This window comes from Muntiacus reevesi, chromosome 1, assembly GCF_963930625.1.
Source record: "Muntiacus reevesi chromosome 1, mMunRee1.1, whole genome shotgun sequence".
Classification (NCBI taxonomy): Eukaryota; Metazoa; Chordata; class Mammalia; order Artiodactyla; family Cervidae; genus Muntiacus; species Muntiacus reevesi.
This window is the reverse complement of record NC_089249.1, coordinates 188,176,288-188,195,542: the sequence shown is the minus strand read 5'-3', so window position 1 is coordinate 188,195,542 and position 19,255 is coordinate 188,176,288. Positions and strand designations below refer to the sequence as shown.

At 38.3% G+C, this 19,255-nt stretch overlaps 1 protein-coding gene across 1 annotated transcript; it reads right to left on the bottom strand.

Annotated features, from left to right (window-relative positions):
• Positions 1-6,464: 6,464 nt before the first annotated feature.
• LOC136155866 (olfactory receptor 7A17-like) lies at positions 6,465-7,409 on the bottom strand. The gene has a single exon (XM_065918055.1). It carries the CDS (start codon positions 7,407-7,409, stop codon positions 6,465-6,467), a length of 945 nt encoding a protein of 314 aa, XP_065774127.1.
• Between the last annotated feature and the right edge of the window lie 11,846 nt (positions 7,410-19,255).

Sequence of the window (19,255 nt, the reverse complement as noted above, 5' to 3'; positions counted from 1 at the left end):
TCATTTCTAAAAACAGTGAAGATTTTAAAGATGAAATGGTAAAAGACCTTCCTAAGTGGTATTATACGCAAAATTTTGAATTCAAATTTTAAATCTTGGATCTACCACTGCTGTTTGAATTTGGAGAAACATCCAATCTATTCTAAATGTTCTCATCCTCACACAAATAGTGTCCAACCTCCCCAGGTAGCCGATAGTTTTAGTCAATTCATATAATAACTTTAGCAGAGTTCCTTCCTATCAGTAAATTAATGTTTATTACTGGTATTTATTCTGTTTGGTTGTGTGCGTGTATGTGTGTGTGTATGCATATGCTCAGTTGTGTCCGATTCTTTGACCCCATGGACTATAGCCCGCTAGTCTCCTCTGTCCATGGGATTTCCCAGGCAAGAATACCAGAGTAGGTTGCCATTTACTCCAGCACTGGGTCTTCCCGACCCATGGATCAAACCTGTGTCTCCCGAATTGACAGCATATTCTTTGCCACCAAGACACCTGGGAAGCCCTAGTTGTTTGTGTGTGTGTGTGTGTGTGTGTGTGTGTGTACCAATATGCAGCTGTGTGTTTGCATGTGCACATGATTGATCCCTCTGTTAAAAGCATGTTTATTCTGGGATGCATTCAAAAAAATTAGAATACACTGCAGTAAAGGAAAAAAAGTAGCTTTAAATGAAGGTCAGTGATGCTAATGAGTGAAGACACTGTCAGAAGAGCCAGTTTCAAAAAGAAGGGTAGTATCTCTGTGCTGAAGCAACCTCAGACTCAAGGGACCACACACTGGCTACTCCACTTGCTTCATGATGGTGCCCCTGATCTAACTGCTGTTCCTTTTCCTACTCCATGTTTATTTAACCACAATTGCTTTTGTATCTCCCAGTGGTGGGTGAGCCTGGCCCTTTTCTTACATTTGATTTCTTGTGGTTTGGACTTTGATATCTTTTTTGACAAACCAATGAGCACACTGTCATTCTAATTCTGTTCCTCATCCAACAGGATAATGGCACCCTACTGTTGAACATATGCTATAAAACCTTGCATTTTCGATGACAATCTACCCCCTCCTTCAAATGATTTATGCCTGTCTACCTTATGTAATGGCAACTCATTCCAGTATTCTTGCCCGGAGAATCCCATGGACCGAGGAGCCTGGTGGGCTACAGTCCATGGGGTCACAAAGAATCGGGCATGACTGAGCGACTTCACTTACCTTATGTAATAAAAGCATTTACTTCATTGTCTTTGCTTTCTTTATTATAATGTATTATCCAAATGAGCAGAGACATCATCTGCTTTATTTACTTCTAGATTTTCAACAAAGTGTGCATTTAAGTTGAAAAAAAATTTTAAGAAAATGACAAGTCAATAAATAAAGTGGTGCTGAAAATAAAGCTCTGCTAAATAGAGTAGATTCAAATAATTTTATCAAATTGAATAAATATGTAATACTAATATCTGAAAAATATATAAAATAATAATATATTAATTACAGTATGGGTCTGTAACTTAAGACGAATGGGACACCTTGGAAATAGAATAGCAAAATATAGTTTTTAATCCATACTGAAGGAAGCAGTATCTAACTTATAATTTCATTCTATATAATTATTAATGGGATCAGTCATGTTTATTAAACAATGCAAGAGCTCTTTAGTTGCATACAGATGAGTATGTTCCACAACTTGAGCGGAGATAATTGCTTTTTAAAAACTATAGATTTAATCACAAGACATAAAACAGTAGAAGTAAGGAAAACTGGGTGCTAAATAAGATAGTAATATGCATAAAAATCTATTCCTTGCTATTAAGGATGTAAAAAAAATTTCATGTTTAAAAGCATTGAGGGGAGCACTGTGACTGACTGATAGATTTGATCACACACAATTTATAAACTTCCACACAACACCACTAATGTATCTATACCTACATGGTACAGAAGAATTAAATACCATACAACAATCTTGTTAAAAAAAAAAAACTTTTTTTTTTTTTTAAGAATGAGATTTTAAAAAGGGATAAAACACTCAGATCCCAGGACACAAAGCTAAATACTTGCAAAGACAATTCATGTTTAGAAAGTAAATGTCTATTAAAGCCAAAGATTTTTAAAGAATCCACCTGCCAAAGAAGGAGGCTCAGGTTTGATCCTTGGGTTAGGAAGACCCTCTGGAGAAGGAAATGGCAATCTGCTCCAATATTCTTGCCTGGGAAATCCCTTGCGTAGAGGAGCCTACTGGGGGACAGCTCACAGTACCAACAAAGCCAGACATATATTTAGCCTCCCAGGTAATGAAATAATTACTAAGCAGTGTTCCCTGGCATATTCCTTCATGCATACTACACAAAATATTCTTTATCTTGTTAATACCAAGTGGGAGATAATGCTGAGAAAAGCAAGTGTCATGAATTGCTGTTGTAACATACTATGTACTTCCAAGGGTCTGTATCATTCTCACAAAAAATGGAATATGTTCAAATACACCTCGTTTGCAAAAACTTCGCTGTTCACATCTCAAAACTCAATATTCTGTTTTTCTACTCCTCTGAACTGCCAAACACCTCAAATATGTTCTAATTTTATGGGAACCCCTTTGTGCTTCCCATGTCTTCTTCATTCTCATCCAATTGGAATTCCACTCCCATCAGTTAATTCTCAACAATTATCCTTGTATTACTGAGTCCACAGACACTATTTTTAGTATTTTAAACATGTCAATTTTTAATATATTAGTCCATTTAGAAAAACATGGAATGTTGTGAAGTAATTAGCCTCCAACTAATAAAATAAAATTAAAAAAAAAAAAAGAAAAACATGGCAATCTCTTAGCTCTAGATTAGGCTGGCTGCACTCTCTTGTGACTTTGGAGGTCTCCAAAGTCTCCACTTACATTCCCTCTGAATCTTCCCTGAAGTTCCTCCCACTGTCAGACTCATCTGAACAGAGTCTCTGAGTGGAAGTTCTCCAATTCTTGGAAAATGACAGTTTAGTGTGGAAATCCAATTCTTCCCTGAATAGTTGATGTTGGAGATTGAAGCTCTTGCTTCAGACAGGATGGGAGGAAGGAGTGAAATATCGGTTCTCCAGCCAGATTTACTGCTACAAAAGCAGCAACCATGTCCTGACTACCCAAGGTTAGCCCTGCTGTGGACTGCAGGTGGAGAGACAGTTACAGCTCTCTGTGTCTGCTCATTAGGCACAGTTTCCATGGTTACTCCCACATCTGAATACATCACAATCCTGTGGGACTCTTGTCTGGACAGGAGGAATTTTTCCCCCTGCTTATTCTCTGTCCCCAGGAGACCAGATCAGAAGACAGATGAGTTCAGATTTACTATTCCTTTTCCATGAACTCATCTGGCTTCCAGAGCCCTGACTTCACCTTATCACAACCTCAAGTTGACAGTTTCTCCAAATCTAAGGCTGAAGAACCTTTCTTGAGTAGGACACATGGACCTCCAAAGTATTGTCTTGTGGTGAGAACATCTCCTGACATCTCTAGAAAACTGATAATCCCTTTCTCAACAAGGGATAGAGATGTGTTCCTTTGTTCTAGATATACTGGGACTGTAGACCTTAGATTCATGATACATTTGCAAAATCAACTGGGAAATTCATGTTAGTGATAAAAATTAAGAGATGCCATTAACATTTTTTAAATGCTGATTATATTATACATTTGGCTTTTATGATGCACCATGTGCTGAACTTGGAGCATTTTATGGGTTGTCTTATTTTTCCCGAAAGTTGATTTTCTTATTTCTCATGAAAGTTCATTGTCTGATATCCATACTATGATCTACCTCATTCTGCACTTGAAGCAATGGAACTAAGAGATCTGTCCAAAGTTATGAACTGAGTAAGGGATAAGCTTTGATTGGAACTCCCTCAAGATATTTCCAGTTCTCATGCTATAGGACAGTGTATCCCAGTTGTGGTGATTTTGCTTCCAGGGCACACTGGAGATTCTCTGCGGATGTTGTGGTTGTTACAGTTGGACAGGTGCTACTGCTACCTGGTGGGTGGAGGCCAGGAATGCTGCCGTACATTCTTCAATGCACAGTGCTCTTGTGGCCCAGGAATTATTCCCATGCAATCCTGGGGTATGATCCTTTTAACCCTCTGTAGAATTTGGTTTACCACTGTTTTGTTTACATTTTTTCCATATATACTAATCAGGGAGAGCAAACTGTAGTTTAATTTTTTCTTCTTTAAAAAATGTTGGATTTTTTTTAAAGTTTTATAGAGATATAATTCACATGCCATATAATTCACCAATCTGAAATGTACAATTCAACTTTTTAGCACATTCACAGATATGTACACTCATCAACACATTTAGAATGTTTCCTGATGAAGTTCATGATGTAGTTATTAGAATCTGCTTAACTATGATGCCTTTCAAGAGTCTTAGCTGCTGTTCTTCCAGTTTCTCCCCACTTCCTTCTCACGAAGTTCATGTCAGTTTTCTGGATGGGCATGAAAGAGCTGGGTCTTCTGCACAGATGGGGAAGCTGGGCTCTCACTCACATGCTCTCACTTTTGGGAGGAGAAATCACAGCACAAAAAGCCATTTATGGCACTGAGCTGTTCCCTCTCAGGGGAGGCATGATGCCCAAGACACCAACTAGCTTGAAACATAAAGAAAGACAGACACCTCCAATGAGAGCCATGGATGTGGAACAGCTTGCCTGGGAAAGATCACCTTGTACGCAGACATGTTTCAGGTAAAGTACTACTAATAATTAATTTCTAGAGGTCAAGTATGGGCATGCTGTATGAGAAGTATATTGCAGGGGGTATTATTTCACTGTAACTAGTAGATAGCCATGCAAGTTGGCAGAGATTGACCAGACAAAGCTGTTCATCCAATGAAGCTCTTGGGCAAAGAACTCCAGGAGCTGGCAGTTTGTAGTTGGACTGAGAAAGCTCACATATGAAAGGAAAGGAATCAGGGTGATACATGTGGGAGACACCAGTATCTAATATAGACAAAGGTAGTATGGCTTATGCCTTGGGGATTTGTTGAAAGTCTAGTATTCTTGAATTCATTATTGTGAAGACTCTGCATTGGTGCAGAGTGAGCACATTGGGTTGATAGGATCATACACAACATACACAATGTAGAGACTTACAGTTCTATGAACTTATGAGCATCTGAAAAGTGGATCAGAACATTACCAACTATATGATCTCATTTGGTATGAAAGGCACTTTAATAAACCATATGATTTAACACAGCTTGTTATGCAGCAATTGTCAACTGATATAAAAATCAATGCAAATGGCAATGAAAGCAGATATAATGGTCTACTACTTTTTATTTTAAGCATATGTGTTGATTTGGAGACAATATTCCTGATTATTATTTAAACTTGTTTCACATAACTGGATTATCAATAATCTCATTTAAGGTTCTGTTCCAGGGAACTTGGGAAAGTTGGAAGGACATGCATGGTGTGCAGATGAATGGTGATCCTGAATCACAGACTGGGTAAAAAATTTAAGGATTATTGTGAGTCATTCTTTGACCATGAAGGCTGAAGACTCCTGAGCAGGAAGCAGATGTGTAATGGTTTACCTGACTATTGTTCTTTTACTGTTTCTAATTCTTTACTGATTATGACAAAATTTATAAAAGAGAAGATCCCTTGTTCAGACCAATAGAGAAGCCATAATTGTAGGCAGCACAGGAATTGTTCAGCCAAAAAAGAATAACACAGGGAGCTCAACTTGGTACTCTGTGACAACCTAGAGGAGTAGTATGGTGTGGGAGGGAGGCTCAAGGGGGATGCTCCAGTATTCCTGCCTGGAAAATTCCATGGACAGAGAAGCCTGGCAGGCTACAATCCGGGGTATTGCAAAAGAGGCAAACACGATATAGCGACTAAACAACAACAGGAACAACAAGTGGTAGATATTGGAGACACAGGCTGAATAATTTTATGACACCAGGAGACCAGTTATAGAACTCAGTGGCTTGAATAAAGTCGATGTTATCAGAAAGGACAGTTAAACTGATGATACAGAAAAATGAAAGAGCCAAAATCAAAACATTGGTTTCAGACTTTACTCTGCAGTTGAATTCTATAAGTTACTTTAGCGGCCAAAGGCAGTTTTTCCTCTTGAGTAGAGAAGAATTTTTAAAAAATCCTTGAGAAGATGGATGTTGCTTAAGATAAAGGCCTTAAGGAATCCAATTTTTCCTACCAAAGAAATGGAAATTTCAAAATACTTCTCAACCATGTTTGGGAAAAATTATGGAAAGTAGAAAAATAGAAAAAAAAAAATGGAAAATTGTCCATGCATCAGCTATTAAGAAAGCTTAATCAATTGAGTTACTTAAATTATATGCTGAATTTTAAATCAAGGAATGCAAAAGCCAGGCAATATATATAAATAACAAGTGCTCTTTCCACAATCTGATCAAGAATCCCAATTTCTGACTCTAATGCTTTGAGCACTGCAATTACCAGCACTTCCTCAGCCCCAGGACAAATGGCCCTTTCATAGCTGCCACTCCAAAGAATCTTCTCAGAGCCCTCTTTATGTCTTTATTTCTCAGACTATAGATGAAAGGATTCAGCATGGGTGTGACCACAATGTACATCACCGAGGCTATTGCACTTAAGTGTGAGCTGTGGGTTCCAGTAGAGCTAAGATACAATCCTAAACCCGTACAATAGAATAAGGAAGCAACAGAGAGGTGAGATGCACAGGTGGAAATTGCTTTATACTTCCCCTCAGCTGATGAGATTCTACATATGGAGGAAACTATCCTAGAGTATGAGTAACATACACCAGTCAGGGGGATAGCACCAAAGAGCCCAACTGCAAAATACATCACAGTGTTATTAACAAAGGTGTCAGAACAGGCAAGTTGGAGTACTTCTTTCAAGTCACAGAAAAAGTGGGGGATTTCCAAGACTGAACAGAAATAGAGTCTCAATACCAGTAAGCTTTGTACCAAGGAATTCAGGGCACTCATCATCCAGGACACCAGCACCATCAGTCCACAGAGAATAGGGCTCATGATGACTGTATAGTGCAGGGGGTGACAGATGGCTATGAAGCGGTCATAGGACATGACAGTTAGAATTAAGTTCTCCAACTCTACAAATAGCATATAAAAATGCATCTGGGTGATGCAGCCTTCATAGGAAATGACTTTGCTCTGTGTCCTTATGTTCTGCAGCATCTTTGGGACGGTGGTGGAGATGAAACAGATGTCTACAAAGGACAGGTTGGAGAGGAAGAAGTACATGGGAATGTGGAGGTGGCAGTCTGAGATGGTGGCAAGAATGATGAGCAGATTCCCAAACATACTGATCAGGTACATGGAGAGGAAAAGTCCAAATATGAGAGGCTGCAGTTCTAGTTCCTCTGATAATCCTAGAAGAATAAATTGTGCCATTGCTGTATCATTTCTTTGCACCATGTGGTGGTGATCACTACTAGGGAAGAAAAAAAGTAGCATGATTAATTTCTACCTGTGTACACATTAACAGAGTAAAATGCAATGAATTACAATATTTAATCATCTTTAAGGAATCTACTGTGTCATCTATGATTAGAAATTCCTGTTTAACACTCAAACTTTTTCCCAAGAGGTCATGATTATACAGTTTTATTTTTTTTTGTTTGTTTTCTTTTTTTTTTTTCCATTTATTTTTATTAGTTGTAGGCTAATTACTTTACAATATTGTAGTGGTTTTTGTCATACATTGACATGAATCATCCATGGATTTACATTATAAGCAAGGTGAAAAGACAGCCCTCAGATTGGGAGAAATCAATAGCAAATGATTATACAGTTTTAAAGCAAATGCCTTTCATATACTCTAAAAATTCATGTTGAGTACCAACCATCTTCTAGGGTAAATGTGTGAAGATGCTGAGAACAAAACTTCCAACAATGCAAAGTTGAAGAAAGAATATGAGTGAGCCAATGGAAAAATATGCATATGCTGTCTCATGTGGTAACAGATGATATGAGAAAGAAAAAAGGCAGGTATAAATTGCCATGCATGTATATGTTACATTTTAGTGATAGTTCAGGAAGATCTGCAAAGAAAGAGACCTGAAGTGAGACAATCCAGAGACATCAGTTTACCTGGGGACATAGTGTGCCCTATTAGGAAAAGACTCTGCAAAGTACCAGAGGGTAGGGCTTGTTTCAAATATTGAAGACTCAAAAGGCAGCAAAAGTGTCAAGGGGAACAAGCAAGAGCGAGTGTGAGGAGAAATGGTATCAGAGGATGCTAAGGAACAAGGTCTTCCTGCTACAGCTGAACCTTCAGACACAAGGAGTCCCTCATCCACATGTTGTTACTTTCACATTTTTATATTTGTTTTGATTCCTGTGAATTAAAATGAATTGACTCCTTTATTTGCATCTTCTGGTTGACATTATTGTGTCTGTGTTTTAAGGGTAATATTTTGGAGTGGATAAATTTAAGTATCACTTCCCAGAGAATTGCTCATTCCCCACAACACACACTTACACACATCATGTCTTACTGGGCTTGTTACTCTCTGGCTCTTCTCACTTTTGACCACAATAATTATGAAAGGAGTGATGAAAGAAAGTCATCATCCCTACGTTACCTTTGCCCTAGATGTAGAAATAGTACCCAATTCTAGATGGTAAGCTTCCCATGCACTATATTCCACTCAAATATGACTACCTTGTGCTCTGTATTGGGCTTCCCCTGTGGTTCAGCAGTAAATAATCCCCTGCATTACAGGAGATGCAAGAGACACGGGTTTAATCCCTGGGTTGGGAAGATCCGCTGGAGGAGACCATGGCAACACACTCCAGCATTTTTGCCTAGAGAATCCCATGGACAGAAGAGCCTGGTTAACTACAGTCCATGGGCTTGGAAAGGGTTGGACATGACTGATATATGCCAGATGTATGCACTAAAAAGAAAATTAAAAGTAGTTCAAAAAATTGAGAGAGTGAAAATACCTGTGGAAGAAAATAAGGTCTACCTGTGGATCACATTCCTTAGTGGTTGCCTTGTCCTAGGGTACAGGTCTTGGGGTATGTATACCTCTGTTATGCAGACGTTTCATCCTCTAGGACAAGTATGATGGCATCAAAGATCTACACTATCAAGTCCCCCACAACCCTGTATTGAATATTTTCATTCTCAAAGCAAAATTTAATAAACTCAGCTGGTCGCTAAGAGACCATGGAAAAGAGAAAAATTCATTGATTCTGGTAGCTTTCCAACACCAGTTATATTACCTTGATGCTCAAAATACCTCATAAAATATTTTAGAGCAATTTATCAAAGCAGGAAGGAATAATCATTATAGGACAACAGGAGCATTCCAGTAGAAAGTGAGCAAAGGGAATAAGGGCTTCCTTGGTGGCTCAGATGGTAAAGAATCTGCCTGAAATGCAGGAGACCCAGGTTTGATCCTTGGGTCATGAAGATTCCCTGAAGTAGGAAGTGGCAACCCACTCCAGTATTCTTCCTTGGAAAAACCCATGGATAGAGGAGCCTGGTGGTCTACAGGCATGGGGTCACAAAGAGTTGGACACAACTGAGCAACTAACACTTCCAAGGGAATATACCCACAACTGACAACAGAAAATAGACAATACACAATAATAGATGAGGATTTTAAAGGATAAATGGTAACAGACTTTTGTAAATGATCTTGAATACAAAGCTTTTGATTCAGAAAACTGACTTTTGAAACTCAGTGCTATCACATATTAGCCGTTTGAATGTAGTGGATCTACAGACCCATTCTGAGCATTAATGACCTAATTCAAATAGTGGGGAGAGTGTATCTATCCTCCTAATTTGGAAGGCAAATTTAGTCAATATGTGTAAAACTTTAGCATAGTTCCCTTCTGTTACTAAATTATTAAGTATCACAGAGATGTGAATTTGCTTGTTTTTTCCTTCTACCTTCCAAATGTCTCCCTTGCTTCCCTACCTCTTGGTATTTAAGAATTCCAAAGTAAGATTCCTTTTCATACCCCTCTTTGCATTCTAAGCACAATATTTTCCTGTGAATATGTAATGTGAGGAAAGATACTGTGAAATGTTTGTCTCAAGAACGCTATTGCAAGGCAATATATACTTCCATAGATGTGGCTCTTTCTAATAAAAATGGAAGGTACTCAAATACTTCCCAAATTTAAGAGTCTTTTTGTAAATGTGGATATTTCATTTCCCATGCCTCCAAACCAACTTTTCTTACTCTCCTTAAATGTATAACTGCTCTAACATGCTCTGATTTTACTGGAACCACTTTATGCTCCTCATTGCTTCCTCATCCTCAACCAACTGGATTTCTATTCCCATCACTTAATTGTCAACATTCATTCTTGTGCTGCTGAGTTCATCAAACACTTCTTTAACATATTGAATAAATGAATTGTAAGTTAATTAGTCAACCTAGTAAATAACAATGGCTAATATCTGAGCCCTGGTGTGGGCCAACTAGGCTCTCAAATGACCTCAGAAAAAGGTTTTCCACTTGTATTCTCTCTCAAACTTCCTTGAAGTGCCTATAGGACTCTCACACTCACCTGGATGGGGACGACAAGAGGAAAGTCCCCGTGTGTATATCCAAGTTCCTCCGTGGATGGTTGATGATGAAGACTGCAGCTCTGTTCTTAGGCAGGTCAGAAGGAAAGAGGGAAGCATTGGTCCTTACTCAGATGTAGGACTCCAAAACCAATGACCATGCCCTTTGCACCCCAAGGTTGTACAGATTGAGGGATTCAGCCAAGGAGATTTTACAGCTCCCCATGTCCGTTCATTAGGTACTGTTTCAATTTTTACTCCCACATCCGAGCTCAACACTTCCCTGTGGGACACTGTTCTAGATAGGAAAACTATCCTGATGAGTCTCTTTTCCCAGAAGGATAATTAGAAATCAGATGAATCTAGTTTTTATTACCCTCTCCCCATGAACTTGCCTGCCTTCCAGAAGTCTAACCTCTTTGCACTTTATCCTTGTGTGTGTTAAGTCGCTTCAACTGGGTCCAATTCTTTGCAACCCTATGGACAGTAACCTACCAGGGGCCTCTGTCTATGGTATTCTCCAGGCAAGAATAATGAAAAGGGTTGCTATGCCCTCCTCCAAGGGATCTTCCCAACTCACAGATCAAACCCACATCTCAAGTATCCTGCATTGGCAAGTAGGTTCTTTTCCACTAGCACCACCAGGAAAGCCCATATCAACTATACTTCAAATGAAAAAATAACTTAAAGAAGCAAAAAATGGTATTGACATAATTATGTGACATAGATTAGTAATAAAATTGGCAAAAGAGTAGACATGCACTTCACTTCAGTCACTCAGTCATCTCTGACTCTGTGCAAACCCCATGGATTGCAGCAACCCAGGCTTCCCTGTCCTTCACCATCTCCCAGAGCTTGCTCAAACTCATGTCCATCAAGTCAGTGATGTCATCCAACCATCTCATCCTCTGTCATCCCCTTCTCCTCCTGCCTTAATCTTTCCCAGCATCAGGGTCTTTTCTAAGGAGTCAGCTCTTTGCATCAGATGGCCATAGTAATGGAGCTTCAGCTTCAGCATCAGTCCTTCCAGTGAATATTCAAGACTGATTTTCTTTAGGACTGACTTGTTTGATCTCCTTGCAATCCAAGCGACTTTCAAGAATCTACTCCAACACCACAGTTCAAAAGCATCAGTTCTTTGGTGTTCAGTCTTCTGTATAGTCCAACTCTAACATCCATACACGACCACTGGAGAAACTATAGCTTTGACTAGATGGACGTTTGTTGGCAATGTAATGTCTCTGTTTTTTAATATGCTGTGTAGATTGGTCATAGCTTTCTTCTAAGGAGCAAGCATCTTTTGATTTCATGTCCACACTCACCATATGCAGTGATTTTGGAGCCCCCAAAAATAAAGTCTCTCACTGTTCCAATTGTTTCTCCATTTATGTCCCATGAAGTGATGAAACTGGATGTAATGATCTTAATTTTTTAAATGTTGAGTTTTAAACCAGTTTTTTCACTCTCCTCTTTCCTTCATCAAGAGGCCCTTTAGTTCCTCTTCACTTTATGCCATAAGGGTGGTGCTCTGCATATCTGAGACTATTGATATTTCTCCCAGCAATCTTGATTCCAGCTTGTGCTTCATCCAGCCTGGCATTTTGCATGATGTCCTCTGAATATAAGTTAAATAAGCAGGGTGACAATACACAGCCTTGACATACTCCTTTCCCAAGTTGGAACCAGTCTGTCATTCCATATCCAGTTCTAACTGTTGCATCTTCACCTGCATACAGAATTCTCAGGAGACAAGTCAGGTGGTCTGTGGTCTGGTGTTTCAATCTCTTGAAGAATTTTACACTGGTTGTTGTGATCAACACAGTCAAAGGTTTTAGTGTAATCAATAAAGCAGAAGTAGATATATTCTGGAACTCTGTTGCTTTTTCTATGATCCAATGGATGTTGGCAATTTGATCTCATTTTCCTCTGCCTTTTCAAAATCCAGCTTGAATTTCTGGAAGTTCATGGTTCATGTACTGTTGAGGCCTGGCTTTGAGAATTTTGATTATTACTTTGCTGGAGTGTGAGATGAGTGCAATCGTGCAGTAATTTTAACATTCTTTGGCACTGCCCTTCTTTGGGATTGGAAAACTGACCCTTTCCAGTCCTGTGGCCACTGCTGAGTTTTAACTGAATGTAATACTCAATGTTCCTAGAAACAGTGCCACATAGTAGATGTTCAATTATTTGTAGAAAGAATCAAGAATAAGGTACATTAGAGATGTACATCGGGCTTTCCAGCTGGCTCAGTCAGTAAAGAATCCACCTGCAATAAAGGAGACCCAGATTCAATTCCTGGATCAGGAAGATCCCTTGGAGAGGGAAAGGCTACCCACTCCAGTATTCTTGCTTGGAGAATTCCCTGGACAGAGGAGCCTGATGGGTTACAGTCCCTGAAATCCAGAAGAGTAAGATACGACTAAGCAACTAATATTTTCACTTTTCATAGTGATTTCAAGATAACTGAATGCAACAATATGAATAAAAATCTACAATTAACTTCTATAAGGACATAAAATATTAACAATTTAGTGATATCAACATGGGCTACTATTTCAACTTAAATTCCCAAAGGCTTAGAAATAAAATAACTTAAAGGATTTTAAAATGTGGGAATATAGGAGTACTCAAGTTACAATTTATTCACATATTAATATATTTGGATTCAAATACACTTATAAAAGATGAAGGTGATCTTTTTCCAATGGCAAAGAAGAATGCTTTCAGGGTGCTCAAAAAAGGTGATACAACTTTTAGAAATATGTTTATTTATCATATTTGATAAATATATTGATAAATATGTTTTTCAAGAAAGACTGATAAGAGCAATAACAAGTAAGAGATTTCTATGTATATAAATGTATAAAGGGTTATTTATTAGCACTATGCAAAAGAACATTCACTTTATTTCTTGTTTACAACAAGGATTTTCAAGTGACAAGTATTAAAATGACAGTTCAATTATTGCAGTAAAAAAAAAAAAAACCCAAAAAGTAGAAAAGCAATGGAAAGAACACCACATGACTAAGAAATATGGAACTAAAGAGCCTTTTGATGAAAGTGAAAGAGGAGAGAGAAAAAGCTGGCTTAACACTCAGCATTCAAAAAATGGCACCCTGTCTCATCACTTCATTGCAAATAGATGGGGAAACAATGGAAACAGTGACAAACTTTATTTTCTTGGACTCCAAAATCACTGCAGATGGTGACTGCATCCATGAAAATGAAAGGCGCTTGCTCCTTGGAAGAAAAGCTATGACCAACCTAGACAGCATATTAAAAAGCAGAGACATCATTTTGCCAAAAAATTCCACCGAGTCAAAGCTATGGTTTTTCCAGTAGTCAGGTAGGGATATGAGAGCTGAATTATAAAGAAGGCTGAGCACTGATGAATTAATACTTTTGAACTGTGGTGTTGGAGTAGACTCTTGAGAGTCCCTTGGACTCCAAGGATATCAAACCAGTCAATCCTAAAGGAAATGAATCCTGAATATTCATTGGAAAGACTGATGTTGAAGCTGAAACTCCAATACTTTGGCCAACTGATACAAGGAACTGACTCCTTAGAAAAGACCCTGATGCTGGGAAAGACTGAAGACAGGAGGAGAAGGGAATGAGAGAAGATGAGGTGGTTGGATGGCATCACCAACTCATCGGACATGAGTTTGAGCAAGCTCCAGGAGCTGATGATCAACAGGGAAGTCTGCATTGCTGCAGTCCATGGAGTCGCAAAGAGTTGGACACAACAGTGTGACTTAGCTGAACTGAGTAATAAAAAGAACAACATATGACTGAGTATATGCTATCAAACATTCTCACTAATACATCTACATACATAAAATAATTAAATTGCATGCAATAATTTTGTGAATAAATGAAACATCAAATTTTTGTTGAAAAGTGTGATCAAATATAGGAATGCAAGCAATCCTATCAAAGCATACAAAACAAAGGACTCTCACAGACAATGTTTTTTATCAAGAAAGTAAATGACTAAAAAAATGAAATATATATACAGCATCATTGGTAATAAAATAATTGCAAGTGCTATAATTAACAGTAATTTAAGATCTTTAGTGTGCTCATTTTCATATAAAACATTTTATGTGAATATCCAGAGATAGAAAAGATACTGAGATATATAAGTTCCAAGAAATGCTGCAGTAGGCAAGTATTTGCGTAAATCCCTTGGTCGGGATTTATTTTTGCAATCCTTATTGTAAAATTCAGACTTAAATAGAAGAATGTAGGGAAAATCACTAAATCATTCAGGTACAACCTAAATTAAATCCCTTGTGATCACACAGTGGAAGTGATAAATAGATTCAAGGGATTAGACCTGATAGAGTGCCTGAAGAACTAAGGATGGAGTTTCATAACATGTCCACAGATAGTGATCAAAACCATCCCCAAGAAAAGAAATGTAAAAAGGCAAAATGGTTGTCTGAAGAGGCTTTACAAATAACTGAAAAGTGAGGAGGTGGAAAAGGCAAAAGAGAAAAGGAAAGATATATCCATCTGAACGCAGATTTCCAAAGAATAGCAAGGAGAGATAAGAAAATCTTCCTCAATGATCAATGCAAAGAAACAGAGGGCAACAATACAATGGGAAAGACTAGAGTTCTCTTCAAGATGAGTAGAGATACTGAGGGAACAATTCATGCAAAAATGAGCTCAATAAAGGACAGAAATGGTATGGAACTAAAAGAAGCAGGAGATATTAAGACAAGGTGGCAAGAATACATAGAAAAATTACACAAAAAAAGATTTTTTCTGTTGTCCTCTAGGAATTTTTATTTGTTTATTTATTTTAAATTAATTCATTTTACTTTACAACATTGTATTGGTTTTGCCATATATTGACTTGAGTCCTCCATGGGTGTATATGTGTTCCCTATCCTGAACACCCCTCCGACCTCCCTCCTCATCCCATCCCTCTGGGTCATCCAAGTGCACCAGCCCCGAGCATCCTGTAGACTGTTCAAGAAATCTGTGTCTCTTTTGCTGTCTCACATACAGGGTTATCATTACCAGCTTTCTAAGTTCCATATTTATGTGTTATACTGTATTGGTGTTTTTCTTTCTGGCTAACTTCACTCTGTATAATAGGCTCCAGTTTCATCCAACTCAATGGAACTGATTCAAATGCATTTTTTTAATGGATGAGTAATATTCCATTGTGTATATGTACCACAGGTTTCTTATCCATTCGTCTACTGATGGACAACAAGGTTGCTTCCATATCCTGGCTATTGTAAACAGTGCTGTGATGAACATTGGGGTACACATGTCTCTTTCGATTCTGGTTTCCTCGGTGTGCAAGCCCAGCAGCGGGATTGCTGGGTCATATGGAAATGACCCAGATAACCACAATGGATGATCACTTACCTAGAGTCAGACATCCTGGAATGTGAACTCAAGTGAGCCTTAGGAAGCATCACTACAAACAAAGCTAGTGGAGGTGATGGGATTCTAGCTGAGCTATTCCACATCCTAAAGATGATGCTGTGAAAGAGCTTCACTCAGTATTTTCAGGAAATTTGGCCACAGTGGCCACAGGAATGGTAAATGTCAGTTTCCATTCCAATCCCAAAGAAGGGAAATGCTAAAGGATGTTCAAACTACTGCACAATTTCACTCATTCCACATGAGGGCAAGATCATGCAAAAATCCTGCAAGATAGGCTTTAACAGTACATGAACTGAGAACTCCCAGATGGACAAGCTGGTTTTAGAAAAGGCAGAGGAACCAGAAATCAAATTGCCAACATCTATTGGATTATAGAAAAAATAAGAGAATTCCAGAAAAACATCTACTTCTGCTTCACTGACTACACTAAAGCCTTTGACTGTGTGGGTCACAACAAACTGTGGAAAATTCTTCAAGAGGTGGGAATTTCAGACCACCATACTTGCCTCCTGAAAAATCTTTATGCAGGTCAAGAAGCAATAGTTAGACCTGAACTGGTTCCAAATTGGGAAAGGAATCCATCAAAGGTGTATATTGTCACCATGCTTATTTAACTTATATTCAGAGTACATCATGTGCAATGCTGAACTGGATGAATCACAACCTGGAGTCAAGACTGCCAGAAAAAATTTCAATAACCTCAGATATGCAGATGGCACCACTCATATGCTAGAAAGTGAAGAGGAACTAAAGAGCCCCTTGATGAAGGTGAAAGAGGAGAGAAAAAGCTGTCTAAAACTCAGCATTCAAAAAACTACAATCATGGCATTAGGTCTAATCACTTCATGGCATCTGGTCTCATCACTTAATGGCAAATAGATGGGAAGCAATGGAAACGGTGACAAACTTTATTTTCAAGGGGGAATAAAAGCTATGACAAACATAGACAGTGTATTAAAAAGCAGAGACATTACTTTTGCTGACAAAGGTCCACTTAGTCAAAGCTATGGTTTTTCAAGTAGTCAGGTATGATTGTGAGAGTTGGACTATAAAGAAGGCTGAGTGCAGAATAGATGCTTTTGAACTGAGGTGTTGGAGAAGACTCTTGAGAGTCTCCTGGACTGCAAGGATTTCAAACCAGTCAATCCTAAAGGAAATCAATCCTTAACATTCACTAGAAGGACTGATACTGAAGCTGAAGCTCCATTACTTTGGACACCTGCTGTGAAGTCTGACCCATTTGAAAAGACCCTGATTCTGGGAAAGATTGAAGACAGGAGGAGAAGGGAACAACAGAAGATGAGACGGTTGGATGGCATCATCGACTCAATGGATATGAGTTTGAGCAAGCTCTGGGAAATGGTGAAGGACAGGAAAGCCTGGGTTGCTGCAGTTCATGGGGTCTCAAAGAGTCAGACGCGACTGTGGGACTTAACAACTTGTTCAGGACCTTTCTAATTAATATGAAAACCAAGGACATGGATTAGCGAGTGAACAACAGTAACAACATACTATAACCTACCTTAGAACGTTATCATGATTGTCTGCAAAAATTTTTATTTGTGATGTAGTCATCAATAAATGTAGTCATCATACAACAATTATGATGCAGTCCCCTTATGCATTTCATCCCCCATTATATTAATGATACTCAGAAGGGTTTAATGTTATGCTCAGTGAAAGTGAAAGTGAAATTGCTCAGTAGTGCCCGACTCTTTGCGACCCCATGGACTGTAGCCTACCAGGCTCCTCCATCCATGGGATTTTCCAGGCAAGAGTACTGGAGTGGGTTGCCATTTCCTTCTCCAGGAGATCTTTCCAACACAGGGATCGAACCCAGGTCTCTGGCGTTGTAGGCAGATACTTTACTGTCTGAGCCACTAGGGAAGTGTTCAATATTTTAAACCAAATAAGAGATAGAGTCTTGATTGGAATCTCTCAGGAGGCTCCCAGTTTTCAAACACTGGAGCAGTGATTCTCAACCAAGAGTGATTTCTCAATTAAAGATATTTGGCAATATTTGAAGGGGTCCTACTGAACTCTTCTGATGTACAGGACGTCATCCAGTGCTAGTAATCATACTTCCCAAATATCAACACTGAGAAGGTGATGAAACCTATTCTAGACTAGCACTTCTCTGAATCCACTGCTTCACAAATTACCAAGGATTGTATTTCAAATGTAAATTATTATTCAGTAGGCCAGATCAGGGGCCTGGGGCCCTGCAATTCTAACAAAATCCTAAGTGTTATTTGATAGTACAGGTTCTGGTCTGTGGATGTCAATTTAAGTACCAAGAAAGTAGTTCTGTGTTAGATTCAGGTGTAAGTAGTTTTAGGCCTTCACCCAGAATACTCCATTCTTTCTTAATTTTGAAAGAAAAGATTTTTGATCACCTTTTAGGTAGTGATAAATTTTGTGTTTGACTTTTTATAGAAGTATTAAGTGACATCAAATCATTTCCATTAGAATAAGATTTTGCAGTAGTCACAATAAGATCCTCCAAAAGATGTCTACAGGAAAATCTCAAGAACCTTGGAATAGCCTCGTTTACATAACTAGTTTAATTACAATAGCAGAGGAAATAAGGTTGCTCATCATTGATCTTTATTTAAGAATATTAGCACAGATATCCAGGTCAGACTAATACAATTACGATGATTTTTCTAACCATGCAAGAGAGAGTAAGAGTTGGAATTAGAGAGAGAGTTAAAATGCCAGGCACCTGCATTTGAATATGGAGCAAGTACCCTGAACTATGGAATGGTGGTGGCCACTAGAAGTAAAACAGAAAATTAAATGTAACCTCTTTTGGAGTATCCATAAGGATCAGAGTCTTATAGATATCTAAATTCTTGCTCAATGAGACTTCAGGCCTCTGACCTTACAGAATTTTATGACAGGCACTTTTTTTAACACACAGGTGTGGTAATTTGTTATTCTAGCAATAGGAATCTAAAATATATTTGTCCAATTATCTAGTATTTCTAGGAGCTCAGCTAAAGATTTTTGATTCACACAATAAGCTTCTCTTAAATAGGACATTTTGGGTTGAACGCCTACCATATATAGGAGGAAATCAGAGTCACCTTAGAGATCTTTTTCCCATTAGCTGATACAAAGATTTTTTTTTATCTAAATGTAAATGTGGCTCTGATTTTGAGGCCTTTGAAATTGAAAATAGGAAAAGTACATCATTATTGAAATTAATAACCTAGTTTAAATCTTTCTGTTAACGTTTCTACATTCTTTCTAGTTTATGTTAATTCAAGCATTTTTTTTCTTACTTCTATCCTTC